The sequence below is a fragment of the Stigmatopora argus genome, chromosome 9 (genome assembly GCF_051989625.1).
Source record: "Stigmatopora argus isolate UIUO_Sarg chromosome 9, RoL_Sarg_1.0, whole genome shotgun sequence".
Taxonomy (NCBI): domain Eukaryota; kingdom Metazoa; phylum Chordata; class Actinopteri; order Syngnathiformes; family Syngnathidae; genus Stigmatopora; species Stigmatopora argus.
In genome coordinates this window covers 2,449,692-2,473,313 of record NC_135395.1, presented here as the reverse complement: position 1 = coordinate 2,473,313, position 23,622 = coordinate 2,449,692, and the positions used below count along the sequence as shown (strand labels likewise).

The window sequence follows — 23,622 nt, the reverse complement described above, 5'->3', positions numbered from 1 at the left end:
GGAGCCTGGAATTTGATCCCGAAGTTGCAAAATCACATGTGCATATCACGTATTTAGTTTGCCCACAGTGCTGATTTAACACTCCAGTCCAACTTCCATAATCGGGGCTCGTGACATGTTTTTCTGCCCCACGGACCTGAAGATAACCTGTGTGCAGTCCATAACAGATTGTCTTCCAATGTACATTATCCCCCATAATATCTCGGTTGGCTTGAAATCTATAAATAATGACCTTCAATGATTGTGGTCAGGAACAAGTTTTTGATGTTTTACAAGAACACAATCTACAAACTTCTCAATAGTTTTATTATTCTCTATACGCATTTTGTCTTTTACATCATTTACCTTAAAAAAAAAGAACCTCACAGCTTAAAGTTGACTTATCTAATTGATCGTTACGAAACATTGTCGCAAAAAGAAGAAAATGGGAGTCGTTTCTTTTTGTTTTGTTTGTTTAGGCAATTTAATGCATATTCATAACAGGTTTTGCTAGCTCATTCAAAAAGGTTTTATTAAATTCTGACGTGCAGGTTGAGTTTAATGGAGCGAAAAGGATGAACGATACTTTGTGTTCTGGAAAATCATCTACAGTATTTATTTGTAGGCTTTCTACTGAGCAAGGTAAATAATTACATAACTGGCTTAAGTGTTTATTTCATTATTTTCTTCACTGGTGGTATTGATACCTGATCCCTCAGGCTGGTATAGTAACTGACTATAGTAGAAGGATCGTATCCCGAAAATAATAGTATTTTAATGACACACTTTATAGAATTGATATTAAAAGCCTTGGTACTAATTTGGTGGTTGAAAGGTGAGTGGAAATACAGTTGTTTTTGCTTTGTATGAATTACAAAGGCATTGCTTGAGTGTTCATGTTCCTGGTTTCCCAGTCAGCATCAGATGGTTGGGGGTGGGGGGTCACTAATCTGTAGATTAAAAGAGGGTCTGGTCTCAAAGAATGAGGACAGCTGCAGCCATATAGGATGCAAGAATTTCGAACTGCAATGTGCTACAATGTAAACTATTTTAACCAGACATTTTCGTCACACAACAAATAATGTTAAGGGTTTCATAAAATAACTGGTGGCACTATTAGCGCCATAATATCAATGAATACAGTCCTTTTGATTTTTTCTTAAAGATTAATTGTAGGTTTTTTTTGCTTATATGTTCTTACAAGCCCATCATTCACGACCTACAGCTTTCATATAATGCATTTTAATATATACATGCTACATATTCTTTAAAATATTTCCCCAAATTATGACTAAAAGTTTTGTCTTAGTATATACACTACATACTTATTAGATAGCATTATAAAAATGCAATGTTTTCATTCAGCTTGCCCTTTTCTACTTTTTTAATTGCATATCTATATGATAAGAATGGATAAAGGACGTAGAAAACATTCCAACTCCGCTATAGTAATTACATTCTGATAGTATTTTTGACGCTCACACTGAGTGAATGCAAGTTATAGTTACATGCGCTTGATATGGCATTAAACCATGTAATATATTTAATTTTCCTGTATATCTAGCACACAGTGAGCATCAGAAATGTATATTTAAAATACATTTACTGCACAAATAAATTAATCATATAAGATTACAATAATGCATTCCCAAAAGCGACACCCTGTAATAAGTAGGACTATTACGCACTTGTTTATTGTGCAAGACGCCACAGTTTGCCAATCATTTTCTTAAACACTTTCTGTTTACTCCCAATATAAAAATTCCTCATCTTTGTGGGCAGCCAAGAAGTCAAAACCTCAGCTCCAACGTGCTCATTAAATGTTTTGGAGGAATATTTTCTCATTGCCTCACTGTAAACAACTTGACATAAGGGAGATACTCCTACCTGCACATTGAGTTTAAAATGAGCTTGGGTAATTGCTCCATCGCCCTTTTCCACACTCAGAATATTTCTCTCTTTCCATTACCACCTCCCCCTCTTCCTTCATCTCCCTCTCCAGTTTCAGTGTAGGTAGGCTGCTTCAACTGGGGATGGTCGACAAGGCTCTATTTTTGTCAGCTACTCCTGTTCAAGGGAGTGGGGGAACATTGCTGGGGTGACAATGTAAACAGACACTCAAACACACGTCCTGCTCATTGGCATCTATCTTTGAATGAAATGGAGAGTAGGAGTGGCATACAACCATGAGGGTATACAATATCTGGATTGGGTTGACAACTATAGGACCACTTGTACAACATAATGATATTCAATGCAAAGCTCTGTTTTAAAGAAGCATTGTTTATGATTGTTCTTCAATTATTAACATTTCAATAGGCATTAGAGAAACTTGTTTTTTTGGAAATAGTTATAATACGGTTCTCAGTGGTTAGGCCATTTTGAAATATGATTTGCGGCTCGATCAGTTGTTATTGGTTGATTCAGTGTTTACTAGGGATGCCTCAACCTTGACTATTAGCCAATTACCAAATATGTTCTGTCATAGTTAAAAGGCCACATAAACTAAGGTTGCTACCATATTCACAGTCACAGTTAACAATGTTGTGTACAAATAAGGCAAAAAATGAATAAGTCATGACAAATTCAGAAACAAAACAAGGATATGTATTGGAAACAAATGATAAGGAGGAAAATATTGACAACATCCACCAAGATTGCACGACTTCCCCTTAAAGGTGATGTACATTACAATTTTATTAAGATATTAATCTCATAAGATTCTGCTAGTGGTTTCAATGTTTTGACTGGAGTAAGAATATCGTCGTCTACTGTAATAATGTTTCTTCCTTATGTATTGCAGATGCTTCATGTGCCCCAGATCACGTGACAAATGTCTGTTTTAACAGCTGCTGCCAGACAGAATATGGCTTCATGTATAGCCACTAGCCAGTAATAGAAATCTTCACTAACATATTCTGCATTGATACATTTGACTGTCTTGCACCATGTTGTACATGTCAAATGTCACTTTCCGAATATGACTCTTATTTTAATTTGTTTTTTTGGGTAACTAAGCAATGCAGAACCCTACTGGATCTGTCTCAAGTAATTTCAGAGAAATGCAATCACAAAGCTTTATTTTTTAAATTCCCCCAAATTACTTGTTAAATAAGTTATCTAACTGAAATTCTTTTGTAAAAAGTATATATTCTTAATTGTGATTGCCTTCTGTTCTATGAAAGCAGACTGCTTTCCTAATGGATACAACAAATTTAAAATATAATTAATTTACATATGTTTTATATATACTTATTCAGCTAGGTTTAATATGCTTGCAGTTCAAAGGTCATGGATCTATTTATATTTAATGGTAGATGTCATTTTCTAAGGCTGGTAATTTGCTACTATGGTATATTCATAGTATATGCAACATCACGTAATATAGCACCCTTACTAATGTTTTATAAACAAGTCCCAACTCCACCAAACAGGGTACGTGCATCAAACATAACATGCATGCTTGCGCAGTTCTGTGTCTTGTCAATAAATTATTCAAAGTCAAATAAAATGTTTTTTGCTTTAGTAAATGGTGACAAACACTGCAAACCTGTTTGCAGGTACCATCTCATCTCATCTCATTTTCTGAAACGCATCATCCTCATTAGGGTCACGGGGGGTGCTCGAGCCTATCCCAGCTGACTACGGGCCAGAGGTGGGGGACACCCTGAATCTGTGGCCAGTGCTCAAGGAGACCAACCATGCACACTCACACTCATACCTAGGGGGAATTTAGAGTGTCCAATCAGCCTACCATGCATGTTTTTGAAATGTGGGAGGAAACCGGAGTACCCGGGGGAAACCCACGCAGGCCCAGGAAGAACATGCAAACTCCACACAGATGGAAATGACCTGGATTTGGACCCAGGACCCCAGCGCTGTGAGGCCAACACGCTAACCACTCGCGGGCCGCCCTGTAGGTACCATGAGTACATTTTAAATAGATGCACAATGTTTACCATTTACAACCCCTTTACAACACAACATGCTTGGTAAACACATGCAGTCATGCATAAAAATTGAAAAACTAATGCAAATTTCTATAATTTACAATCATAGAGGATGTATTATCAAATAAATTCTAGAAAAAAACATTAATACATTCAGATTAAATACATTCTAATCTATAGTTTAATTCAATTCAACAATGATGAATTCAGGTATATTTATTTGTGAATTTTTTATTATTATTTGCAGTTCTACTGCATGTTTGGAATTGCACTCAGTTGGAACATGCTGCCATCTGCCGGGAAAATACTAAAACTGCAGTCCCCTGATGTTCAATGCATAAGAAGTATTTTTGCGTAATCGTAGCTTGGTCTGGTATGATCTTACAAACGACCTTTCAACTCTTAATGATTAACATGACTTTTTGTCATCTATGTACGTATTATTTTTTATGTATTTAACTGACGTAGGTCTTCCGGATGACGTCAGATAAGGAATCACAGGGGGTCGTAGGTTTTGAAATTGCGGTCGTAGACATACTCCATGACAATCGCCTCATTCAGCCAATACGTATACGTCGACAAAGCAACGTTGTTAGTGGTTTTGACTCTGAAGGTTTACCAACGTTTTACACCCGGGTCTCGTGCCTTGTTAACTTTTAGTTACAAATTAACAATTACTTTTGAATAGAATTTTCTGACTGTCGTTAAACAAAGAAGTCTGTCCAGCTTTCCCCCAGTAATTGTTGTCATGGCAAAACTAACTTGTCTCGTGATGTCTGTATGTCTCATGGTAAAAGGTTACGAAAAGTTGGAAACAAATTGCTAAAAGGTAAGGCTTTCAATTAAAATAACTGGTATCTATGTAGCTTAATATAACTTGTTTTGTTTTAAAAATATTTTGGTCATTCAGTCAGATAAAACATTCGGCGTCTATGTAGGACTGTGTAAACATAAATACACACTATACATTTCTCTTCTCTTTTATTTGTGTTTGCAATCATATGAATTTTAAGTCCATCTACCAGCATTTTACTGCCAGATCGACACATCCAATATGGCGGATAGCCAGCATACCAATTCACTCAAAGAGGGGTCTGTGCGAATATGACTGCATTCAGAATCACGTGTTCTATTTCCCACTAATAAACACCCACCCACCAGCGAACGTGCCGACGTCATGTTCCGCTAGACGCACTGGACGCTGTGGGAAAGAAACGCTTGTTCGCTGCAGTGGAACAACAAACTTCAAGGACGGCGTTTCATCCAAGAAACAAATCGAATCCGCCTACTATTTTCCTGAAGGTAAAGCTTGGAAAACGTTGAAAGCTGACAGTTTGTTGTGTTTTTAAGCCGAGTCATCATTAAGTTCAGGGCGTTTACTGAGCTGGTTTTGGCCTACAGGTGCAATTCGATTGTTTCGTCGACGTCCTTATCATATCGTATTGCAACTACAATTTTATTTTACTGATATTTTACAGATTTTTTAATTATTTTTTACTGGTAAATAGATTTAAATAGAAACCTTGTTAATGGATCGTTATTTTAAAAAGATCATAGGACACATCAACTGTGTTATGTCGTTGTTTCATTATATACTAACATTGAGGGGCTTAAAATACTATGTTAATAGTTAGATTTGTTTTAGTACTTGATAGGATCCTCATGAAAAAAAATAAAAGAAGAAAAATACTGGGATCGACCTAGCCGCCAGTATTTCCTTGTTTTATAAAACGGACGTAAAATATGGAAGGTACGACACGATTACAATGTTTCTTTAACACTTTGATGTTTTTCCAAAGGATAAATCTACTACAATTATGATGTGTTCAACAACGTAGTAAAATAGGTACACTGGAGTAAAGAAAAAACTCGAAGAAACCAACCGTGATTTGGGAATTAACATTTGATCACCATAACAATCAAAATCAAACAGTTTGGGTCTTTTGTCACCAGGGCCTTGTTACAGATACAGGGGCTTGCCATCTGTCAGTAGTGCTAAAAAGATTTTGAGGAAACTGTTTTTTTTTTTTTTAAATAAGCACACATTGAGGAAATACAGGGAAGTGTTGACGGAAAACATGTAACTCAACTCAAAACTGTTTCACTGAACCTAAGCCTCAATTTAAGGGATTTTTTTCCCCATTACAGATACTTATCTGAGATACACTAGTCTGCTTGCATTTCTTGTGAACCTTGGACAAACAATAAACCTGTTTTATTATATTGTTTTATTATATTTTTTTCCGAGAGTGATTATAGCTATAGAGGCTGCCCTGAAGGCAGTCGTTGGTGTTAGCTGTTTATAGTGTACATATAGTGAGTGACAGAGGAGTCTTTCATTTTCTGTTGCTAAAAGTGTTCTGCTTGAGCAATTCCAACCGAGGCTCAAACAAAGAGCACCGATGTTCCAGGAGCCATTACCGTTTTTTGGGGTGGGTAGATAGGTAAATGTTTGATTGTTCCAGGTTGAAATTCTGGAAATTCAGCTTGTGTATTAAAAAAAATTAAAAAAACATCCTACTCACAAGGTCCAGAGTGGAGCCAATAACCTCGGGACACTGCTTGGGACATGTGAAACTGATTATGCACTTGTAACTCGACACACAGCAAGCTCGGTGTCTTTCAGAGACTGAAACTCTGTGGCACCACGCTAAAAATCAGTCCGTGTCTTCTTTGCATTTCTCTTTTCCATGCTGAATGTCATTAGGCTCTTGCAGCACACTGTGACACTAGCCCCTCCATTTGTGGAGTCTGTGTGAAAAGCAAGTTGATGCTGATAATCTGCTGAGTTGTGATCGACAAATGCATCACAACGCATTCCATGCACTGTAAAATTTCATTTTTCCAGCGTGTAGAATGTGTTGCACATCATTTATGACTACAACAGGCATGTAACTAGATTATAGATCCATGAAACCAGCTAATGCTGTGGTGTAGGGAAGGAGTTGCATCACATTAGGGGCAAGGAGCCCAGAGGAATTCATTATCTTGTGTGTCTTGAGGGCAAATTACTGACTGAAAATACATGAATTACTACATTTGGCTTGAAATCCAATGCATACAACTGCATAAAAAAACTCCATGATCAGTTAGATTTGGACTTCTATCAATTTTGTTTATCAAAGTTGACCCAGATGCTGCTAGCGAATTTGAAGTTTTATTTTAATAGTGGCAATAGTTTGGCAAAAGTAGTCTTTCACACCTGACTGTGTACCAGTATACACACACAGTAGTTTTACAGATCATTTTTTTTGTATTAGGTGCAAAAGGTCATTATGAATTTTCAAAATGTGTGCCCAACCATTCCCTTTGAGCCTTGTATTGGAACATGTAGTGTGTTCAACAGACATATTGCTGGTACTGCAAAAGAGGCAAATTAACAAATCAAGTCAATTAACTCATCACCATTCAAGTGTCTTCTCATCAAAACAGTATCTTGCCTTCAAACATTTCAAGTCTTTCTCCCAAGCATGCATGCCTGCATTTAGTGAAAACTTCACATAAGAGACAAACATTTTTACTTGAAGTGTTCATATTAAACTAACTAAAATAATGTTCAGTTGCAGTACTAGCTGCTACTGTACTTGTGAGAATACACTGGTTTTGTATGGTTTTCATTTTCTGAACTGCTTATCCTCACATGGGTCATGGGGGGTGCCGGAGCCTTTCCTAACTGAATTCAGGCATCAGGCGGGGGACATCCTAAATTGGTGGCCAGCCAATCAGAGTGCATAAGGACATGGACAACAATTCACACTAACTCACACTCATACCTCGGGGCAATTTTAAGTCTTCAACCATCCTAATCTCTGCATGTTTTTGGAATATGAGATGAAACCGGAATGCCCAAAGAAAAGCCACGCAAGCTCGGGGGAGAACATGCAAACTCCACACAGTGAAGAATCACCTGGAATGCAACTGTGAGGCTGAAGCGCTAACCACTCGTTCACCGGACCACCCATTATTGTAGTTATGAAATAAAAATGTGAAAATTATGCCTTGTGCTTATGTGTCCTTCAATGCTCTCTAAATTTCATTAGAACTCCCAACATTTTGAGATACAGCATCTTTTTACATGATCTGTTTGTCATGATATGGGCAAGTCAGTGCATTAACCCTGTTTCATATGACATGTTTTCTCTTCAGATAATTGCTGAAATATGAATCCAGACCAGCCCCCTCCATACCCGGGCCCGTCGGCTCCAATCTACCCAGCCCAGGGCCAACCACCTCAGGGCTACCCACAGCAGGGTTATCCTCCACAGGGGTACCCTGTTAACATGCAACAACCTAATCCAAATTTCCCAAACTACCCCCCGGGGGCAACGGGTCCTGGAGGCCCCTATCCAGGGCCAGGACAACCACCTTATCAAGGGTATGGAGGACAACCACAATACGGCTGGCAGGGTGGGCCCCCTCCTGGTCCCATGTATGGAGAAGCTCCTAAAAACACAGGTACGTCGCAGTTGACAATTATTAAGATTATTTATGTTGTTCCTATTACTTTGTTAATTGAGAGCATCTTTTTTTCCATACAAACTATTTTTGTTGTGCTTCAGTCTGGCCCCTCTGATTGCAAATGAGAGTCTTAGGCTGGTCATCAGCCAATCGCAGGGCACATTAAGGTAAACATAAAAAAATGAGCAGTCAGATCCACACAAAAGGATTATTTTGAGGTAATGAACCCAACGTGCGTGATGTTGGAATATGGGAGTAAACAAGCAAAAACTACACAAGCAGTGAGAGAATAAGCAAATTTTAACTGGAAACTATTAGGACAGACAGAATCCTCATTTGAAGGCAGCCTAGTGACCGAGTGGTTAGATCGTCAGGCTCACAGTTGCTGAGGCGAGGGTTCAATCCCAGGTGGGTCCTCACTACGATGAGTGCATGCTTTCCCTGGGCTTGAATGAATAAAAGAATCCTCATTGTACCCCCTAGAACAGGGGTCGGGAACCTTTTTGACAGAGAGAGCCATAAAAAAATCCTATTTTCTAATGTTATTTCTTGAGAGCCATTCTCGGAATTGAAAAGTAAAAATATATGAAAGTGTGATTTTTTATTTTTTGGTCATTTCATCACTTTTAACGTACAAAAAGTATCTGAATTCTTTTGACAACATTGTTATGGTGTGGCTAATAAATCAGTATCAATGATGTCATGCATGCAGAAGAGTAATGCAAAACTAAATTATGATTAAATTAGGGGTACAGGTAGTGTCGACACCGCAGTGACGCTCTTATTAGTGCGTTCGGGAATTACGTTTTCTCACCAATGATTTCTATATTTTACCTCACAGGTTAGTGGAGAGCCATATGCCCTCATGGAAAGAGCCACATATGGCTCCGAGCCATAGGTTCCCTACCCCTGCCCTAGAAGTTACTAACTTTGCAGAGCCACAAACTGCAGTCAGATAATCAAATGTACTTGATTTTTCTTTCAAATTCAAGATGGTACATTTATGGCCCATGTCTGTGTAGGACTATTACACAACCACTGAGTTAAATAATCATAAAGCACTTGGGAAAAAAAATCCTCAGATCATATCTGTGGTCAAATTTTGTCAAAATGAACTAGATGCTTGTCAAAACGCCTGAGTGTTCTCCTTTCCCTACACATGAATGATTTATGCAAAAACATGAGTAGGAAGAGAGCTTGTTCGTGTTCCACATAGTGGGTAACACCTATTTGTAGCCGCAACACACACACAAAAAGGATGTAACTCGTGACATCCCAGAGCAGTGCTAGTGTTTGTGTAAAATGTTTGCCTTAACCATGGAGATGTTCCCCCTTTTGAATAGCTTAATTAGAGGAAGCTCACAATAGATCAACACCTGGTTAACTCTGCTGAGTTCTCTTTGCTCTAATCAACTTCTTACTGAATCGAAAATATGTCACTCTTTCCCACACAGTCTATATGGTGGAGGACAGAAGGGACAACTCTTCAGACACGTGCCTGACAGCCTGCTGGACAGCCTTATGTTGTTGCTGTCTCTGGGACATGCTGACATAATAATTTCTCAACACCTTGATGACCCTCCCGGCTCTCCTATTTGTGTGTGCCTCAAAACATGAGCATCCCTTCTCCCCCGTTGGCCTTAAATCTTGTGCCCCTCTTAGTGTTGCCTTCATTTCTTTCAACACTGTGCCTATAATGCACACTTTTCCCCCCGTAAGGCTGCTTTTTCCACTTAACGTCAATGTGAAGTCTTCAGCACCGACTGACCTAGCGACCCGTCGCCATCAGGGGCAACTTTGTTGCAGCTTGAAAATGAGCTTAATGATATATATCCTGAGCATACTATTACAGGGGGGAATTGTTTTCAATCGACGACACGTCCGAGCCACCTGCTTAACTCAGCCCTTTGGAAACGCTATACAAAATGCATGCTACACTAGTGATGTGATTATTGATGTCACTTTTGTATAAGGAAAATCACACAGTTCAAGTCTTGACCAAAACCTAATGCGTGCACTTGTCTGCAGATCATTACAACAGATCTATGTTGTTTTACGTAGGGGATACAGAATGAATATAATTATGGATGCACTTCATGTTTTGTACTGAGAGCAATGTTCCACTCAACAATAACAAAGTCTTTAATCGGATCGGATCTTTATAGTGTCCATTTCCCCTCATCGTTGGGTTTTGCCGCAAAAAAAATCACAGACTAATACAGAGCGGTGCAGTAATTTATATATGTATATAGTGTGCTCAGGCTCGTCTCGAGGGTCTCAAGCACTTTATGATGATTACCTCTGTATGTTCCCTCTCCCTAGCTCCCAGGTGTCAAACTGATTCCAGAAAGGGCCATGAGGGTGCAGGTTTTCCTCCCTCCTGAAACAGCACAGACAGTTAGGCCAATGAGGATGTCTGCTGGAAGAAACAGCACCTGACTGCAATCCACAGATTACAGTTGTAACACAACAGATTGGTGAAGGTGTCGTCTTGGAACAAAAACCTGCACCTACTTGGCCCTTTTTGGAATGAGTTTGACATCCATGCCCTAGCTCAGGGGTAGTCAACTCCCGTCCTCAAGAGCCCCTATCCAGTCTGTTTTCCATATCTCCCTCCTCTACCATACCTGAATCAATTGATCAACTCATCATCAAGCTGTCCAGAAGCGTCATACCGATCCTGATTATTTGATTCAGGTTTGTTAGTAGAGGGAGACTGGAAAAACAGACTGGATAGGGGCTCTTGAGGACTGGAGTTGGCCACCCCTGCCCTAGCTGCTCTTGTAGAAATTTGCGAGCCATTTTTTTTTGCTTTATTCCAGGGGTGGGCAAACTATTCCAGAAAGGGCCGCAGTGGGTACGGGTTTTCGTTCTAACCTATAATAGGAAACCTTTCCACCAATCTGGTATGTTAGAAGTGCAATCAGTGGATTGCAGTCGGGTGCTTCTTTCAGCAGAAACCTCATTGGTTAAATTGGCTTTTTGTGTTGGATCGGTTGAAACAAAAACCTGCACCCACAGCGGCCCTCAAGTACTGGTTTGCAGACCCCTGCTTTATTCCCAGTATTGCTTTATCTTGTGATCTTCTAATTTGGATTTGTAGCCTCTAAAAGAGTTACCGTATTTTCTTGCACATAAGCCGTATTTGTAACGAGAAAAAGATGACTGAATCAAGGGTACGGCTTATATGCCCACAAGATTTACAGCGTTGCTATAGTCTTTTTCAACAGTAGATGTTGGCAAATTAACCTTTACTATTTGTTGGTTATTTTCTGTTTTGCAGTAAGAAAACATCCATTACTGGATGAATTACTAACTTATGATATTGACCCTAATAATGTGCTTTTGAGTCATACAGTATCACAAAAATACCACATGCGATGATTTTTCTGAAGATTTTCCCTTCAAAGTAACACATTTGTACTCCCTATTAAAACCATGAATATCGGGGTGAAAATTATGAATCAGGGAGTGGCTTATACGAGAGAAATTGTAAAATTTCAACTATTTTCAGGCAATTTTAAGGGTGCGACCTATATGCGAGAAAATACGGTAAATCTACCAAGGAACAGCTGACAATTGTTTTTCTTTCAAGTTGCACATTTCTCTACTCAAATCAAATGAAAAACGTTTTTTTGCAAATATTGATTTCTTTCCTTTCTTTTACCAGATACTAAATGGTATATTTAAAAAAAATGATCAATCTTATTTTTTTGTTGTTGAAGATGCAAAATTTAAAATAGAACATTGTGATCAATAAAACAAATAAGCTATTAAATGCCTGTTTTCTTAGAATGAGAATATTATATTAAAATAATTTATTTCCATCAAGTGAAATAATTTGTTTTTATTGAATCCAACCCTCAATTACTATTTTATGGCTATAAAACCTTTACTGCAGCAGCTACAGCTGCGACACATTTAAAAAAAAAGCATCAATAATAAACTGGTCATTCATGCGGCTAAATGGTTAGTGTGTCGGCCTCACAGTCGGAGACCTGGGTTCAAATCCAGCTCTGTCCCAATGTGTGGACTTTGCATGTTCTCCCAAGGCCTGCGTGGGTGTTCTCCAGGTGCTCTGGTTTCCTCCCACATTCCAAACACATGCATGGTAAGCTGATTGGACACTAGATTGCCCCTAGGTATGACTGTGAGCGTCAATGGTTGTTTGTCTCCTTGTGTCGTAGGGAAACGTCATCGCTTTCAACAACTATGATTGGCTAGTGATAGAGTAGGCGGACAAAGCCAAAGTGAGCCAGCCAGAGATCGCAAACTCCACACACAATGGCCGACGGAGGAAAACCAATGGGTTTGGTTGCAGATTTGCTCACAAAGCCATTTTGCAGATGGACTTTTCCAGGAAAAAAAATATTTCTATAGATGTGTAGTCAACACTTTCCAATAATGACAAAGTAAAGTGTGGCCATTCATGGTGTAGCAGTTCCCTTCCCTGACTGCCATGTGGGCAGGTGTGGTTCGCATCCCATTTGGGAATCATTTTTCCCTTAAATAGAAACAACCACATGTAGTCAAGACTTTCCAATAATGACAAACTTAAGTGTGGCCACTTCATGGTGTAGAGGTTTACTCACCTGACTGCCATGTAGGCAATTGGGGTTCGAATCCCAGTTGGGAATTCTTTTTCCCTTCAAGAGAAAAAACCATGTGTAGTCAAGACCTTCCAATAATGACAAAGTAAAGTGTGGCCACTTCATGGCGTAGAGCAGTGGTCCCCAAACTATTCCAGAAAGGGATAGTTCACAGCTCAGACCCGAGTAGCTCATCCTCTGTGCCGTTCACCCCACGCGTCTACTTTACAACATGGCTTAGTTACAAGCTAAAACAGAAGCTGTAGTCTTTCTTTTTTGATTGTTTTGTTTGTGTGTGTATGTGCGTTAAAGCTGTTGCTGGACAGACAGACAGAGAATGGGGCTTTTCTCTTTGCTTTTCGGGTTTTGTTATGGAACATTTAAAGAGAGGGGCGCTCGCAGACGGATGGGTGTTTTCAGGCACTTGGGTTGTTGTTCTCTGTGAGGGGCCGCGCCATATCTGTTTCACAAAAACACACCACAGAAGTCTATTGTCGTACACAAATGAATAGCTTCTTTGGAAACTTAGCTCCATCCCCATTATGATTATTGGTAAAGTTTTGTACAGCGAAAATGAAAGATGCAAACCAAATAGCCGGTGTCTATTTTTTTCTTTAGGTTTTCCTGTCCTTTACTGCAAATACACCACAAAGCTCTAAGAGAAGGAAAAACAATCTACTGTATAGATTGTTATTGCTTTTGATGAGCTGTAAGATAACTTTTGGACTCTCACAATATTGAATTAAAGTTACCTCTTGTCTGTGACTTTGTCCTGCATTCTTTATTATTATTATTATTCAACAACTGGTCATTTTTGTGTATATGCAAAAGTAACTGATTGAAAATGGATATAGACAATGTATGAACTGAATTTGCAGGAATAGGAATTCAGGGTGTCCCCCACCTCTGGCCCGAAGTCAGTTGGGATAGGCTCCAGCACCCTCCGCGACCCTAGCAAGGGTAAAGCGGTTCAGAAAAAGAATTAAAGAAAGAACTCAACCCTAGTTTATTCATTCAAAGAGGGATGCTATAGAAAGCATCCCTCTTTGAGTTTATATAGTAATTTATATGGCGCGACAATATGGGCGTGGTTACGCAGATGCGTAAATTAAGCACACACGCAGTGTCTTCCCCTTTGGAGCAGGCGTTTTTCTATGCAGTCGGACGATCTGCACGACGAGGTAAGGTGTTAGCAATTTACTCGCTTAACTGCACGCTACCGGTAGATTTTTTAGGACTCAATTGAGCCAATAATGCCGAGAAATCTGTTCGTTTAATGCCAAGTCGAACACAACGTCGACATTTTAAATATGGGCTCCTTTTCCTCACCGGCTGTGGGCTTCATGTCACTAGCTATCTTAGCATTAGCGTCACGACATTTGACTTCAAAAGTATTTTCTCCGTATTCTCTCCTTTATTGAGTCGTGGGGAAAGACTTTTAATTTAGTCAAACAAATCCGAGATATCAACGGACAGTTTGCTAGGTGAAGGCTCACTTAAAAATGACGTCCAGAGGCACAATTTAGTTCCTGGTGTGTTGTATGTAATTATAGTTTTCACTGCGAGTGCTAAACGCCCTTTTCCAATTTGTAATTCTGTTTAAAAAAAACATTTTTACAAAAAGTGTTAAGCCAACTTTCTCCTAGCTTTTAACATCAGTCTGTATATTTAATCGCTTTGTCTGGAAAGGGGAAATTAGCGCGGAGCACTCACTAACTTATTTTCATTATTTATCAGTTATTGTAAGATTTCTCTTTCCTGTAATAATTGTTTGGCACTTCCCAAATAGCTTGGTTAAATCAAGATGCAGCTAATCCCATGTGTCCAGAACCATGCACACCCTTGAGGGGAGAGGAGACTGGTTCAAATCCAGGTAAAACTAGTTCCAAAAAAAACCCCACCTAAACCTATCTGTTGAATCTCCAGTCTCTGTATATGATAACTATAGCTTTTTTTTGCATGGTAACCCTAACCCATGTCCAGACTCTGGAGGACCAGGTGATCTTCCCAGGTTGCCCACTTGAAGATGATGCATCGTCTCTGAACTCTGCTGGCAGTCTTCTGAGAGGTTAATTTATTGTAGAGTATCCAAGTCAAAACATTCTAATCTCACATTATTTTATTGACCAACCCCCCCTCTTATTTTATATGCAGGCACCAGGTCCATGTCCAGACTCTGGAGGACCAAGTGATCTTCCCAGGTTGCCCACTTGAAGATGATGCATCGTCTCTGAACTCTGCTGGCAGTCTTCTGAGAGGTTAATTTATTGTAGAGTATCCAAGTCAAAACATTCTAATCTCACATTATTTTATTGACTAACCCGTTCCCCCCCCTATTTTATATGCACGCACCAGGTCCATGTCCAGACTCTGGAGGACCAGGAGATCTTCCCAGGTTGCCCACTTGAAGATGATGCATTGTCTCTGAACTCTGCTGGCAGTCTTCCGAGAGATTTATTGAAGAGTATCCAAGTCAAAACATTCTAATCTCACATTATTTTATTGACTAACCCGTTCCCCCCCTATTTTATATGCATGCACCAGGTCCATGTCCAGACTCTGGAGGACCAGGAGATCTTCCCAGGTTGCCCACTTGAAGATGATGCATTGTCTCTGAACTCTGCTGGCAGTCTTCCGAGAGATTTATTGTAGAGTATCCAAGTCAAAACATTCTAATCTCACATTATTTTATTGACTAACCCGTTCCCCCCCTATTTTATATGCATGCACCAGGTCCATGTCCAGACTCTGGAGGACCAGGAGATCTTCCCACATTGCCCACTTGAAGATGATGCATTGTCTCTGAACTCTGCTGGCAGTCTTCTGAGAGGTTAATTTATTGTAGAATATCCAAGTCAAAACATTCTAATGTCAAATTATTTTATTGACTGAAGTTGCAATTTACTAACCCACTCTTATTTTATAGGTGAAGTCCTGACCCCTAAGGTAAGCAGGATTTCATTTTTTTTTTCAATCAGAAATTTCAATAAAAGAGATTTGAGTGTCATTTGTCTTTATTAAAACACTTGGAGAAAAAAGACCCAAGACCCTCAATGGTCTTTTTTTTTCCTTTAATTTTTGGTGTTTATATTCTAAGTATAAAAAGACTAAAGGTTTTTTTATTTGGTTTCTTATTTTTTTTTTAAAAGTGTAATTTGTTTGTCTATAGGTAGAGAAGACTGGCCAATCAATACTTTAATGTGATAATTCCTGTGTGCAAATGTATTTCTTTTAATAAAAGCTCTAAAATGTTACTTGCATTCTTTTGCTAGTTATGAAGAAAAAGACATGTATATTTCAAGGGCTTTATTTTTCCACAAAAAAGGGGTTAAGATAAAATCCCATAAGCCATCCAGCATTTAAAGATGTGGTGTTTCCATCCATTGATGAAGAATCTCTTCTTGGCCCTGGATGAAATTCTGCAGAAAAAAAAGGAGAGAGTCAAGGGACAATAGACTAAGTCCAACATGACAAAAAAACACTAAATTAGGTTTTACCAACATCAGAAGGGCCATCTCTCCTTTCCTCAGTCAGCAGGCCTCCATCCCACTGTAAAAGAAGGCAAGCAACATTAAAGCCCCAGTAGGGAAAAATAGAAATATGCCAGGGCCCCTATCCAGTTCATTTTCCATGTCCTCCAACACACCCAAATCAAACAATCACGATCAAGCTACTGATAAGTTGATCATTTGATTCAGATGTGGTGGGAGGCATGGAAAACATACTGGACAGGTGCCAGAGGACTAGAGTTGGAGACCCCTGCTCTATAACAACAAGTACCAGTGAAGGGATTTTGGTGTCAAAGACTGCCATTCACCCGGTCACCCTTTCTTTAGCGTTGATTTGGTAAACTTGGGTGGACCCTGAAGAGAAGCAAGATACAAAATTAGTATGTACACAACATGAAAATAATAAATAACCTGAAACACAGGTCTTACCTCATCCACAACTACTGCCTTGACTTCTTTGGTCTTCTCATTGATATTGACAGCTTTCACCTCCTCCACCGTCTCTGTGGCTTCAAACATCTACAAAACACCACAGCATGATTATGAAATTGTTTATTTGACCATTTTGATGCACAAATGACCCATGTTATTTCATCCTGGATGAGTTTTGCCAGTCAATCATTTCAAATCCATTTTTTAACAATAAATATCCCCAAAAAATCATCATTGCGTCCATTTTCTCTTCATAAACTGAGGAAAAATGATTTTACCATGTTTAAACTTGAATCAAAAATGACCCCTGCACTTTGTTGAATGAATGCCTCTTCAATTTTGTCCAAACCACATTTAAAAAAATAAAAATCAAAAGGCCAAAGCCCAGGGTAAAGGTATACATCAGTGGTTCTTAACATGGGTTCGGTGGAGCCTCTGCCACAGGTCAAAACATCGATTCATGTCTATTCACGATAACATGCCCTGCGTGACCATTACTGGTGGCAGATGATCACATGACATTGCTTGGCCAATCAGTGCTGCAATAAATTTATATCTTGATTTGATTTTAATTCACACTAAATTAGGGTTCAGTATCTCCAACTTGAAAAAATATATATTTTAATTCACACTAAATTAGGGTTCAGTATCTCCAACAAGGTTAAGAACCACTGGCATATATTCTATAAGTGTACCATTTCCTACACCACTGATCCATCCACAAGGGTTCTTGCTATTAAAAATCAACACCAGATCAGTTAGTGTTTTCATTCAAAATTTGAATGCATCATAATGACAAGCTGATTGAGCAAAGCATTGAGCGCTAACATTTCATTATTACACGGGGAGAGAAAATACAAACTAGTATTTCAAAAAACGACTCACTTAGCTGACAAACAGCCCGTTATGGGGTCGACAAGCTGCTCCGCTTTGGTCGTTTTGGCCACATACTTGATGTTTCCAAGCAGTCCGTGCTCGTTGAGTAACTGAAACACACAATGGAATGATTTCTTTTTAAACATAGAGAGCTATAGGTAACGCAATGTGGCTAATTTGTTTGCAAACATTTTTCGGTGTCCACCCAGGTGGGTCTACATCACGTGAAAAAAGCATGCTCCCATCAAAAAGCACTTTCAAAATGAGAACAGGGGGATCTAAATCCCCAAATGACAACGTACCGAATGCGCTGCATTGTCCTCTAAGAACTTTATCAGGTCTTTCTTCGGGAAATCGTCACTTCTGAGCAGCTCTGCAGTCCACTTCCATACTGGCTCCTGGCTCATCCGCCATTTTGAAGGGTGGCGTCGGCTATTTGAACTCTGACGTTGATCATGCGTATTCAAAATAAAGCTGCGACACATAAAAAGCAACAATAATAACCACATACAATTGAAATATTTAAGAATATAGCTACATTTTATTCAACAAAAACCATTTTTATTTGTACACAAAATCCATCCTCCAACCATCGGATTGATTAAAGCAACCGTTTTATCGACGCTTATTTTATGCTGAAGGTGGATTTCTGACCCTGGCAACAAATAATGACTGAAATGTGATTGGTTAAATGTCTAAATATGAAAACACACATCTGGCAGCAGTGTAACCAGGTCAAAAGCAATGAAAGGAAGCTGAAAGACAATTTGGAATTATTTAAGTATTCATGGAAAAAAATATATATTTAACATCAGTCTGTGATTCAGATATTTTTAGGCCAGCAGAGAAGGCCTTGCAGGCCCTGACGGTCGAGCACTGAGAGGATTCACTTTCCTTCCGAATCCATATTACGTACCATTTTCTCGTCTTAATGAATCTTGCTTTTGAAAAGTATGTCAACTGTGCTGAAAATAGCAAGAAAATGGGGGACAGCATGAATATTTACTGTGTACTGTAAAAGAAAAACAACATGAAAGTGAACTAGACATTGTTGGGTTGAAATAAACAATCATGTTTTATTCATAATTTCCCAGAAGAGTCTCGTTTTAGTGAGCGTGTTATCCTTTGATAATACTGATTTGGTACAATTTGACATCCATCACGAGTCTCTTCACAGTGAGGAGGATCCATTACTGCTACTGCGGTTGGGATTTAGGTCAGAAATCTGTATGTTTCCAAAAAAACAAAGAAAGGAATACAGAAAAAAAAAACAAAAAAACATAAAAACTGCAGACTTATGCTGAAGATATGCAATATTAGAGTGCCACAAAACTATAGTAATACCAGCCAAAAATTTTGCACATTACAAGCCACTTCCTCTTAGAAATATAAAACTTGATATTCTCAACAATATTCTACTGTGCTGCATAAAGGTAGTTCTATACACTGTACATCGAAGTATATCTTGAAAAATCATTTTCACAGTTTTAAAGACTTTTATTTAGAGTATAAACCATTTTAAACACTTTATTACATAAATTATTCTTTTAGAGAGTGACTATTATTTGCTCTGGTAGCCATCTAAAATAATACAAAAACAAGATGAACATTTAATACATATTTTACAAAAGAAAATGACCCCATACATTGAAATTCATTTTGAATTAAACTGACTGACTCATTCATGATTGTCATATAGTACTAAGAATAAATAAATTTTAAAAAATGAGTAAAATAAAATAAATATAAACTTACCATTTTTTTCTGACTGCGAGTGGTGGGTTCTGTACAGAAGTGCCTCGGTGAACGTCTCACAATCCTACTGCGACTGAAACGTACAAAACTACAGCATCTACGGAATACGCAACATCCTGAAATTTAGTGTAGTAGTTGGACACACATGTAGTAACTAGTTTCTTCTCCTGGTTTATAATAAACAATGCTGTGTACTGCAACTGTCCACAAATGTAGCCATTTTTTTTCTCAGTTTACTTCTTAACATTGTCCTTTGTGGTCCATTCAAAGCAGTTTATGGAGGCCTTCTGCGTATGTTTCTTGCTCAGATGTGCACTGAATCAACAGCGATGGACGATGGGAGGCCTGAGACAAGGTGACGACTCGTACTTAGTGCTGGACAAACTTGAACGTTGCCTTGGATGTCTCGGGTGTCCTCCTTTGATGTGTTGTTGTCGTGGCAACACAGCAGAGAGCTCTTCACTCTCATCCTTTTGCTTTCAGCGTCTATTAGAAACAGAGGAGCTCTACTGAATATTCCTGGGCGCTTTCAGTATAACCCAAAAATATGGGTGAAAATATCAATCAGCTTTTTTAAAAAGGGGAATCTTCTTATTAATGAAGTAGTGCCTTCTTATTCAGTGTTTTGTTTTTTTCCTTGAAACATTACTCTGTTATTTTTGTTGCCCATGGCAGTAAAATTGATAATAGATGTCTGTCACTCTTTTGAAAAGTCCCTGCAGCGTTCCATGAGTAACCCCGTTTGTTGATGAAATCTCCAGAGAAAAGGGTTGAGGAGGCTGGGGAGGGGATAAAGGGGTAAGGGTGAGTAGGACAGATGCATTATGGGCTGTTACCTCTTGCCCATTTCATTCTGTCTAAGGAACTGGATATTGTAGCTGCTGTCAGCTAGTTCTGGATACTGCTCCACGGGCAGTACATAGTAGCCATCGTAGCCTTGTACTCTTCCTGTGGTCAGAAGCTGTTGTCGCTCTCCCTCAGTCCACAGGCGACTGCCTCCTTTTCCATCTCTGGCCCTCTGCTGTTCCTTGGACCAGGCCCCCGCCAATGCCCTCTGGCGAGCCAACTCCAACAGTCTTACTTTCTCTTCGTCCACCACGTCAACAGAGAGCCCATAGCGGATACTCAGGACGAAAGACGGCACTGCAAACTCAACTGTTACACCTCTTCTGGAGCGGCCGCTGACCGTCACGTTGATGCCGCTCTCCAGTGACTTGCGGCCATTTGTCAGCCCCAAGGCTAACAGGTCGCTGTCCGCCGAGCCAATTTTCACTAAGTAGTGGCAGTCCTTCCCGTCCTGTGTGTAGTGGGTGCCTTCCAGGTACTGGGCGCCATTCAGCACGAGAGCCACTTTGCGGCTGTCGTCGCTAGCAAAGGACGACACGCCGGCTACCACTCTACCCTCTTTGATGGCCAGCATCACCCCACGGCCTATGATGGGTGTACTGGTGCCAAACCAGTGGCCTGGTTTGTCCTTTCGTCTGCGCCGTTCCTTGTTGAGAAGACGACCTTCTAAAGCCATGAATGCCTGGTTGTGGCGCTCTGCCGCTTGCTGCACGCCAGTGATGAGCTACACAATAGGAATAAAAAGAGATTGATGAAAAGCACCACATCGATCATAGACTGGGAGGATAGAATTCAGTACCTGGCCATTCTCACAGTGCTGGGTAGCCTGCAGCTCATACGGTGGCTCCACAAAGTAGAGCGAGTGTCGAGGGAATCCTGGGATTATGTTACTAAGCTGGAAACCAAACATCACCAGCCAGCTCTTCACATCTACAACAACGAATAAAATATGCATGATATCTCAGAATGGCAAATTTACACAGGGTAGCAAATGACGGGCCTTGTTTTGAATAAAAAAATGGACAATGTTTTCGTTTGTCAACTCATGCTTGTACAGCACGACAAGTTTGTTGCGAACATTGCGATTCTCTCTTACCTGTGACATAATTTTTCACATCTAGCATGTCACTGAGGGGATTGTTGTTCTTAAACATGTAGAGATTAAAAGGAGAGGGATCTTTTCCAATCTTGGGCCAGATAGTGTAATCAGGTGACGTCCAACGCCCAGCCAAGACGTCATAATCACGCTGGGTGAAGTGGACGAGCTTGGTCAGAGCATCATAGAGGCCGCCGTGAAAACCGACCACGAGTTGAAATTCCGGGTTCGAGTCCAGATAAACCTCTCCATATGCTGTGTACTGCACCTGAGAGAGCACAGCAATAGATTGTGTGGTATTAGGGTACTCTAAAACATGTTATAATAGTGGTTTGCAAACCTTTTACAACAAGAACCACCTGAAAGCCTAGTTTGTGATGGATGAAAAGTAGCGAGTAGTCCAAGGCAAAATGGATTGATGTCTATTATATTTAAGGCTACTCAAGGAAACATGAATAGTCATTGCCAGTATTCAAAATTCAAATAAATTGTACATCTATTGCCAGCAATGGCTGTAGCAGACCAAAATTTTCAGATAAAACGGCAGAGATTTTAGTTATATTTATGCAATAGTAAGGACAATTAACACTGCACTGAGATTTTGGAAAAAAATAATGAAATTTAACATACTTATTGTTGATTACACCGAAGTGTTATGTTAAATATTTTAAAAGATTTATTAAATATTCCTTGTGGCTCCTTTAGTAGTTTAACCCTTCAGTAAAGCCCAAACTAGATGTCAGCAAATGAAAAACCTTTAAACTCTAAACTTGTAATGGTCCCTCGGAACAGATTGCAAAATCTCAAATATGATTTGTCATGAATTTGTATCATAATCACAGGAGATATCCGTTTTTATCAGTGGAAAAAAATCACACCATATATCAAACATGGTACGTTTGGCTATATGGCGTGAAGTTGAACATAACTGAATCATATTTGATTAATGCACATGTGGATTGAAAAAAAGGTTGTTTGAACATTAAATTTAGTCAATCTTTTGCTTTCTACTGGGCAGAGTCCACGAGGTACTTTAATTTAAGAACCATTGGGCTAACAAATGCGACTAGTAAAACCTTGTAGTGAGATTACCTGTTTGATCATCTGTCCATTGCTGCTAAAAACAGCCAGTGGCGTGCCAGTGTTGTCAGATGCTATATAATATTCCTCTCCACTGCTTACCTCCATGGCAAAAACATGGCCCTTTACAAACACACAGTAGAGTAAAGGTTAAAAACAAACTGTATAATATTTGTACTGAAACATTTGAACACACACTTAGCTACCTGGAGGTCATAGTAGAGTGAGGAGATTTCTGAACTTGAGTGGTTGAAAATGTGCGTCACCCTTGTTGGATGGTTAAGGTTGGCATAGAAGAACTGTAGGTGCTGTCCAATGCTATTCCTTGTCGAGACCCTGCGACCCAAGCCGTCGTAGTGATAAACAACACTCCAGCCACCAGGGCCACGATTGTAGGCCCTTAGTAGCTGACCCTTAGAATTGTAGTCAAACATGTCAGAACCACGCTGGCTGAGATAACCATCCTCATCCAGGCGGTATTGGACATCTCCCAGCCGTGTGATTCGATCACGGAGGTCATAGCGCAGCGGCATGATCCGAGCGCTGTTCCCGGGGTTCAGCAGATGAAGATTACCGTTCAGGTCATAGCTGTAACGCCATGTTGACCAGTCATTCACCTGAATAAAAAAAAAAAATACAAAGTCCAAAGTCAGTGACAGCTGGCCAGATAACAGTGCCTGACAATAAAAAAGACATGAATCTATATATCTTATTAAGTCTTCCACATGGGTTATTCACCTTGACGCCAGTAAGTTGTCCATCTCCATCGTAATCATAGCGATACTGAGTGGTGTTGGCGTAGGGCCCGATTTTGAGTTCCCTTTTGACCACTCGTCCCATGCTGTCATACTGCACCGTCATCCAGTACATAAGGGAACGGAAAATCTCATACTGGACCTCCTTGATGCGTCCGTGGGTGTCAAAATGCTTACTCAGTGTCATAACAGCTGTGGTGATAATCTGATTAATATCGTAGTAAATGACCCCAAATTTTCCAAAGTGCTCCACCTAGGACAGAAAGGTTTATAGCGAATACACGTTTTATTCAGACT

General features: G+C 39.6%; 2 protein-coding genes and 2 long non-coding RNA genes across 7 annotated transcripts in view; 2 read left to right on the top strand and 2 right to left on the bottom strand.

Moving 5' to 3' along the window:
• Positions 1 to 4,448: 4,448 nt before the first annotated feature.
• On the top strand, positions 4,449 to 8,092 carry LOC144082759 (uncharacterized). Its single transcript, XR_013303334.1, has 3 exons — positions 4,449 to 4,758; positions 5,091 to 5,231; positions 8,076 to 8,092. It is a non-coding gene; the product is annotated as an uncharacterized LOC144082759 (long non-coding RNA).
• A 5,994-nt stretch (positions 8,093 to 14,086) lies between these two features.
• On the top strand, positions 14,087 to 16,230 carry LOC144082679 (uncharacterized). Of its 3 annotated transcripts, XR_013303301.1 has the most exons (8): positions 14,087 to 14,157; positions 14,766 to 14,849; positions 14,960 to 15,044; positions 15,131 to 15,234; positions 15,332 to 15,624; positions 15,710 to 15,806; positions 15,903 to 15,922; positions 16,146 to 16,230. It is a non-coding gene; the product is annotated as an uncharacterized LOC144082679 (long non-coding RNA). The 3 variants fall into 3 exon arrangements; XR_013303302.1 differs by having other exon boundaries at positions 15,138 to 15,234; positions 15,332 to 15,806; XR_013303300.1 differs by having other exon boundaries at positions 15,332 to 15,806.
• A 37-nt stretch (positions 16,231 to 16,267) lies between these two features.
• Positions 16,268 to 19,690, bottom strand: LOC144082098 (peptidyl-prolyl cis-trans isomerase FKBP3-like). Of its 2 annotated transcripts, XM_077608939.1 has the most exons (8): positions 19,549 to 19,684; positions 18,710 to 18,758; positions 18,096 to 18,267; positions 17,803 to 17,903; positions 16,915 to 17,004; positions 16,757 to 16,839; positions 16,474 to 16,525; positions 16,268 to 16,395 (listed from the first exon to the last, which is right to left on the bottom strand). In XM_077608939.1, the coding sequence occupies exons 3-5, from the start codon at positions 18,198 to 18,200 to the stop codon at positions 16,971 to 16,973; spliced, it is 240 nt and encodes a 79-aa protein (XP_077465065.1). In that variant the 5' UTR covers positions 18,201 to 18,267; positions 18,710 to 18,758; positions 19,549 to 19,684; the 3' UTR covers positions 16,268 to 16,395; positions 16,474 to 16,525; positions 16,757 to 16,839; positions 16,915 to 16,970. The 2 variants fall into 2 exon arrangements, with proteins under 2 accessions (XP_077465065.1, XP_077465066.1); XM_077608940.1 differs by lacking the exon at positions 18,710 to 18,758 and having other exon boundaries at positions 19,549 to 19,690.
• LOC144082096 (teneurin-2-like) overlaps positions 18,850 to 23,622 on the bottom strand; it is a 167,111-nt gene continuing 162,338 nt past the window's right edge. Inside the window, exons 34-39 of the mRNA XM_077608938.1 lie at positions 23,309 to 23,578; positions 22,777 to 23,187; positions 22,583 to 22,693; positions 21,491 to 21,758; positions 21,194 to 21,324; positions 18,850 to 21,118 (exon numbers count right to left, since the gene is read on the bottom strand). Of these exons, the coding sequence (XP_077465064.1) occupies positions 20,381 to 21,118; positions 21,194 to 21,324; positions 21,491 to 21,758; positions 22,583 to 22,693; positions 22,777 to 23,187; positions 23,309 to 23,578 (1,929 nt within the window). The 3' untranslated portion in view covers positions 18,850 to 20,380. The remainder of the gene's footprint in view (positions 21,119 to 21,193; positions 21,325 to 21,490; positions 21,759 to 22,582; positions 22,694 to 22,776; positions 23,188 to 23,308; positions 23,579 to 23,622) is intronic.